Raw genomic sequence first — 7,390 nt, 5'->3', positions numbered from 1 at the left:
GGAGTTATACCAATTTAAGTTGACAAAAAGGTGAAGCTTATTTAACCACATTTCTTCAAAAGTCAAACCTGATCCAAACTTTTGCATTAGATTCCAAAGAATTTTCATAACATTCCTCTGTATCTAATTCAAGAAAATACATCAACTTGATTTAGAGGCCTCAAAGTTAGAGCTATAGAGAAAGCCCCAGTTTTCTAGAGAAAGGCCCACATTTTCTTGATTGTTTTAAAGGGGCAAGTGGGACTCTTCCCATATCTTTTTTTGTTCTTTTTTGAAGTATTTTTCAACATAGACATCACACTATCTTATCTTCATACATTTCATCATCTAAAGAGCTACTAACATATGCCCCATAATTCTATGATTACCCTCATACCAAAAAGAAAAAAAGGTTACAATATCACACCTTTTACCTAGAACTTTGAAAGTGAAAGAGGGAAATAGTCTTATAATAACACTAAAAAACTATTATTAAACTAAGAAAACTTTTCATGCTGATTGTCATCAACTTTATTAGAAAGATGATTAGGCAGGACTACTTCTATCAAACTATTTAAACTCCAAATTCCTTTTTGCTTTGCCAACTTAGGACACTTGCTAATTTTCCTCATATCTCTCTTATCAAATATATGAGTTTCATGCTAAAAACAACTCCACAAAATCTCTCATATATCATGCATTTTTCAATTTAAGTTCCAAGATTGTTTTCCATTCTCAAATACTGACATGGGAAACTTTCATCTTTCTCATCTTCTGCTTTTCTTGACAACACTTGGTGTTGTTTTAGCTGTTTCTTCACCAGATGGTCCATCTGATTCTTATTGGCTTTTGAGAATAAAGTCGAAATTTGTTGATCCATTCGGAGTTCTTGAAAACTGGTCTGAAGGAACAAGTATATGTACCTGGAATGGAGTGGCATGTTCAAATGATCAATTTCATATTGTGAACCTGAATCTTTCTTCTTCAGGACTAGAAGGTTCAATATCTCCAGAATTCGCGCATCTCACTTCTCTACGAGTGATTGATTTATCAGACAATTTTCTTAATGGAACAATCCCTCCTGCATTAGGAGAGCTTCATAACTTGGAGGAATTGCTTCTTTTTTCCAATTTTCTCACAGGTGAGATTCCTGTAGAGATTGGTCATTTGGGAAAGCTGCAAGTTCTTAGAATTGGAGCCAATATGTTGACAGGCCAATTGATACCAGAAATTGGTGACCTGTCCGAGTTGAGAGTCTTGGCTCTTGCTTATTGCCAGTTCAGTGGAAAGATACCAAATGAGATTGGTAATCTAAAACATCTGAAAAATCTTGACTTGCAGCAAAACAGTCTTACTGGCCCCATTCCAGAATCAATTGGCGGCTGTAAAAATCTTCAAAATTTTGCAGCATCAAACAACAGGATAAGGGGACAGATTCCTGCCTCAATCGGTCAGCTTGAATCGCTCGAAATCCTGAACCTGGCCAACAACAGCATTTCTGGTTCAGTTCCTGTTGAGCTGAGACATCTTTCCAATTTGAAGTACTTAAACTTGTTTGGCAATGATTTGGAGGGTGAAATCCCTTTCGAGCTTAACCAGTTGGTTCAGCTTGAGACATTAGATTTATCAAACAACAATCTTTCAGGAATCATATCTCTTCTCAACACTCAGCTGAAAAATCTTCAGACTGTAGCTCTCTCTGGAAACTTTTTAACAGGAAGCATCCCGAGTAACTTCTGTCTCCACGGTTCAAGCTTAAGCCTACTTATTCTGGCGGAGAATAAGCTATCCGGAAACTTCCCCTTGGAGCTACTAAATTGCACGTCCCTACGACAACTCGATCTTTCCAGTAACAACTTTGGAGGAATGCTGCCACGAGGCATCGACAGGCTACAAAGTCTCACTGATCTCCTGCTCAACAATAACAGCTTTACTGGAACTATACCGCCTGAAATAGGAAACTTGACTAACCTGGAAGATTTGTACCTGTTTCACAACATGCTTTCTGGTGGAATTCCAGTTGAAATAGGAAAGCTTCAGAGGCTAAGTGAATTATACCTCTATGAAAACCAGTTGTCAGGAAGTATACCAGTAGAGTTAACAAACTGCTCCAGCTTAACGAGCGTTGATTTCTTTGGTAATCAGTTTTCAGGCTCTATTCCTGTTAACATTGGTAGGCTTAAGAATCTTGTTGTTCTTCAGCTAAGGCAGAATGAGTTGTCCGGTCCAATCCCACCAAGCTTAGGCTACTGCAGTAAGCTTCAGAAACTGGCTTTAGCTGATAACAAACTTTCAGGATCAATTCCACCAACTTTCAGATTTCTCTCAGAACTGGACCTGATTACTCTTTACAACAATTCTTTTGAAGGTCCATTACCTGAATCTCTTTCCCTTTTAAAAAATCTCAGCATTATTAACTTTTCTCATAACAAGTTTAGTGGAAGCATTTCTCCCTTAGCTGGTTCACATTCTTTGACTGTTCTTGACTTAACAAACAACAGCTTCTCTGGTCCTATCCCATCTGAGCTAGCCTTGTCGAAAAACCTTACCCGTCTTCGCCTTGCTAATAATTTTTTCACTGGTGAACTCCCTTCTGAACTTGGACAACTTGAGGATCTCAGGTTCCTTGATTTGTCGTTCAACAATCTGACCGGAGATCTAGTACCTGCCTTTTCTGGCCTAAAAAACCTTGGTCATTTTCTCCTTAGCTCTAATCAATTTTCGGGGAGAATCCCCACTTGGTTAGGAGGCATAGATGGTCTTGGTGAACTTGACCTTTCATTTAACAATTTCACTGGAACAGTTCCAGCAGAACTAGGCAACTGTCCGCGATTGCTCAAACTTTCTCTAAGTAGCAATAAATTATCAGGTACCATACCACCAGAATTGGGAAATCTCACAAGTTTAAATGTCCTGGATCTTCAAAGTAACAATCTTTCTGGATCCATTCCTTTAACACTTCAACAATGCAAGAAACTTTATGAGCTAAGGCTTTCTGAGAATAATCTGAGTGGCTCAATCCCTTATGAAATCGGCACCTTATCCGAATTACAAGTGATATTAGACCTGAGCAAAAATCACCTTTCTGGTGAAATTCCTTCATCACTTGGAAATCTTGTGAAGTTAGAAAGACTAAACCTTTCATTCAATCAACTTCAAGGAAAAATCCCACCATCACTTGAAAAGTTATCAAGTTTGCATAGGCTCAATTTATCATATAATCATTTCCAGGGCCAAATTCCTTCCACATTTTCAGGATTTCCACTGAGCTCTTTCACTGGTAATAATAAACTATGTGGCCCACCATCATTATCCTGTTCTGAATTAAAGGGACAAGAGACAAAGCGGCTGTCGAATGCTGGTGTTGTAGGGATTACTGTTGCCATTGTGTTAACTGCCACTGTCATATGCATGGTTTTGCTTTATATCATGTTAAGAATCTGGTGCAACTGGAGAAAGGTTACAATTTCATGTTCAGAGACTGGTGGATTTGAGAAGAAAAAAGAAGAGGGAAATTGGGTTTATGGAGAAGAGATTAAAAGTGGTAGTAAATATTGGAATGTGAACAACATGTCACCAGTTAAATCTCCATGTAAAGAGAAGCAAATATCTACAGGAACATGCATGTTTAACCTTAGCAAGAGTTCATCAGATAGATCAGAAAGACCATTAGTTTGAGAGTTTCTATTTGCTTTAATTTGCTCATTCATATTTTCTTCTTTTTTTCTCTACTTTGTATATTTTTTTGATGTGTTCAGATAATTGGTTTAATTCAGTGGGGTTTACATGTAAAGAGCAATTACTTTGTGATAACTCTACATCAAGGAGAGATTCAATTGTATGCAATGATATGATTATGAGAGATGTATGTCTACCACATTGTGAAGAAAATGAGCAAATCGACCGAACCGTTGCTTTCATTTTCAAAAAGGTACTTTTGGGACATGGTGTAAACAATTACTTGTCCAAAATATTAGGGAAAAATAATTTTTAGATATGGAGATCGACAACATATGATGAAATTGTAGTAGGAGGGAGGTGGGACATTGATATAGTGTTTTCCTAACATAATGAGTAGTATAGATTGATAGTAAAATTAGCATTTGGAAGAAACAATAGTATAAAGTAAGAGTGAAACATATTTGTAGAAGAAAACGGCCTAGCTTCTTAAGATGAACTTCATTTGCCTATTTGATGTAGTATTTTAAAGTATAGGGGGGTGAATTGCTTATTTTTAACAACTTTTATCAATAGTTGACTAGATCAACAATTAGTCGACTTGAGATACGGATAAGATAATAACAATAAATGCAGAATTTAAATGCAGGAAGTAAAGACACCGAGATTTTTATACTGGTTCGGATTCAATGTGAATCCTAGTCCAGTCCCCTTGGGTTGCAAGGGTGTTCTCTTTCAGTGACCGTTGTTTCGTGAGTACAGATTGAATGGCGTAGCTTTACACCAATAACTTAGTCTCGATATCTCTCTTCTCTTTTCTTGATACAATGCCTCACCAGTGTTTATCTCTTTTTCTTCTCTCACTTAGTTACACAGCAGATCTAATGAAACTACAATGCTTGTTTGGAGTATAACTAAAAGAGGGTAGATGGTTCGATCAAAGTATATGTCTCCAAGTCTAAGGTTGCGTATAAATACTTTGTAGGATGCCGTTGAAACTGAAGAGATTTGTCAACCCAAGAGATTTGATCCTTGGAAGAAATTGATTCTTTCCAAGAATAAGGTTAATTCCCCTTACTCTTCCTTGATGTGTGGACTTTGACAGCTTTCCATCTTTAATTCTTGATAGCAGCCGGATTTGCTCCTTAAATCTGGGTCCTTCTAGTAATAGCTTCTGATTGATTATTTTGCCGGATCTTCAGTGTTCCTTTTCCTTTTTAACGGTGATTCCTTTCCTTTGATTTCTTCAATCAATCCTTTTGAATGCTTCAATCAATCTTTGATTGATTTCTTCCTTCAGCTTTGATTGCTTCTCTTTTTGCACTTCGATCTTGGTTGATTTCTTTGAGTCCCTACACCAAAAGCAATTATATTATTTTTCATCATTAAAACTAAAACCTAACAATCTTCCCTTTTTTGATGATGAAAAAAAAATAATATATATAAACACCAGTTAACTTCCCTGTATTTTAATCCCCCTCAATGAGTGCAGTTGAATCCCCCTCTATGGGTGCCATTGGGACTACTTCTTTTAGTCGACTTCTCCTGTAGGATCTATAGTCGACTCCCCCTGCAATGGATGTACCTGCACAAATATATGTATAGCCTTCTCCCCCTTTTTGACATCAACAAAGAGGGGATAAAAACAAGAATACACCAGATACTAAAGCAGAATATATAGCATAAGATGCATGAGAGGCATGCAGAGTTATAGCAAACAAAGCAAAAAATCATCCAACGACTGGTTATCCAGTCCAAAACAGCATAGCAAAAAAAATTGTTTGAAACTTCCACACTAACGATGCAAGAAATAAGCAAGAGTTTTGTAAATCGCCTCCTTCAGTTGTTCAAAGCTGGCATTAGTTGAGACTGTCACTCCATCAAGCCTGTCGTGTACTTCCTTGAATGCCTTGACTGCGTTTTCCCTAACCCTGAGAATTGCAACCCTTATTTTTGAAATATCAGACCCTGTCTCTTTGGAGATTGCATGTATGTCCCCAACAATGGACTGAGTTGCAGTAAGGAGATCTTTGATGGTGTTCAGCTGGTTGTCAATGGCAGTCGGTTTCTCAGCAAGGTCAGGATTATTAAGACTGTGATGGGAAACAGAGACTTTGGTCTTGGGATCGGATTGAACATGCTTGACTTCACCTTCCTGTTTCTTAACCTAGGAGCCCTTCACACACACATACCCCACACTAGCAAACGCCCTAGAATTGTAAGATTTTGAAACAGAGACGAAGGGATATTCAGAGATATAGATATTGTGAGCTTCCAGAATGTGAGTGATGGCCATGCCATAGGGCAGACTGGTGGGATCATCAGCACTTTCAATCATAAAGTTTATGATCCAGGAAGACAGTTTGATCTTGAGTTTGGTCACAAGGTAGAAGACAAGAAAGGTATCTCGTTGAGAGAAGGTGGAGAAAGAGCCAATACGAGGGAACAGAGTAGTTGCAACAATGTGGACTAGAACACGAGTTTCAAGGCTAACATCACTTGGACCTAACTGGTTAAGGAGGGATTCAGATGCACACTCAGTAATATAATGTTTTGCTTGATCAAAGGTGATTTCAAAGTCATCAGGCCAAGAATTTTTGAAAAGCATGGGAAAACCAGAACACTTACACTGAAAAATTGAGTCAAACATGGCACAATCAAGAACTATGCGCTTTCCTAACACTAAGGATTCCAACTTGTCAGACTTACTAGAGCGAAGATTGGCATAAAATATTCTCACCAAGGGTTCATAGACTTTAGGAGGGTGAACAGAGAGGAATTCGAAAGCGCTATTAATGACTATGAGAAGACAAAGTTTAAACATCAGGTATACAAGATATAACAATATCACATAGGTCCTAATATTAATGATCAATGGAAATAATGCCAATTAATTCTCTTAAAAAGCAAAATCTATCTTCAAGTAAAGGCTTAGTGAAAATATCTCCTAATTGATCAGTAGTACCAACAAAAGATAATTCTATATTTTTCTTAAGAACATGATCTCTAATGAAATGATGCTAGATGTCTATATGCTTAGCCCTAGAGTGATGCATAGGATTTTTTGAGAGGCATATGGCACTAGAGTTATCACAGAAAATTGGAATGCGTTTAAAAAATAGTTCATAGTCACCCAATTGATGAGACATCCATAATAATTGTGCACAAGATTGTCCAATGGCGATATACTCAGCCTCAGTTGTGGATAGTGCAACTCATCCTTGCTTTTTACTGTTCCAAGATATCAGTGCTTTTCCAAGTAATTGACATGTTCCGCTGGTGCTTTTTCCGTCTTCCTTATCGCCTGCAAGATCAGCATCTGAAAAACCGCCTAGTTTAAAATTGTTAGAGCGTAGATACTGTCACACCTCCTTTTTCATACTACACCCCCGGAAGGGATATAATAAAGGGAGTTATTTTCAACTTGAAGTGACAATCGAAACGGGATTATTATTAAATATTCAGAGTCGCCACTTGGGAGATTTATGGTGTCCCAAGTCACCGGTTTAGAATCCCGAATCGAGGAAAAGAATGACTCTGTTTAACAGTCCGCGAACCAGAAATCCGAGTAAGGAATTCTGTTAACCCGGGAGAAGGTGTTAGGCATTCCCGAGTTCCGTGGTTCTAGCACGGTCGCTCAACTGTTATATTCGGCTTAATTATCTGATTTAGTACATGTATACCTATGATCTATTTAATTTATACCGTCTTATTTAGTTATTTTAGTAAGATT

The 7,390-nt window shown here is 37.7% G+C and overlaps 1 protein-coding gene across 1 annotated transcript; it reads left to right on the top strand.

The window, feature by feature from the left end:
- Window positions 1-448: 448 nt before the first annotated feature.
- Window positions 449-3,899, top strand: LOC109218366 (LRR receptor-like serine/threonine-protein kinase GSO1). The gene has a single exon (XM_019382727.1). The coding sequence runs from the start codon at window positions 727-729 to the stop codon at window positions 3,655-3,657; it is 2,931 nt and encodes a 976-aa protein (XP_019238272.1). The 5' UTR covers window positions 449-726; the 3' UTR covers window positions 3,658-3,899.
- The last annotated feature ends 3,491 nt before the right edge of the window (window positions 3,900-7,390 follow it).

Source organism: Nicotiana attenuata, unplaced genomic scaffold (genome assembly GCF_001879085.1).
Source record: "Nicotiana attenuata strain UT unplaced genomic scaffold, NIATTr2, whole genome shotgun sequence".
Lineage (NCBI taxonomy): Eukaryota > Viridiplantae > Streptophyta > Magnoliopsida > Solanales > Solanaceae > Nicotiana > Nicotiana attenuata.
The sequence above is the reverse complement of the archived record's forward strand: the minus strand, read 5'-3'. Positions and strand labels throughout refer to the sequence as shown.

Excerpts from the sequence above, each read along its gene's own strand:
- LOC109218366 (XM_019382727.1), top strand. The coding sequence starts at position 727 with ATGGGAAACTTTCATCTTTCTCATCTTCTGCTTTTCTTGACAACACTT.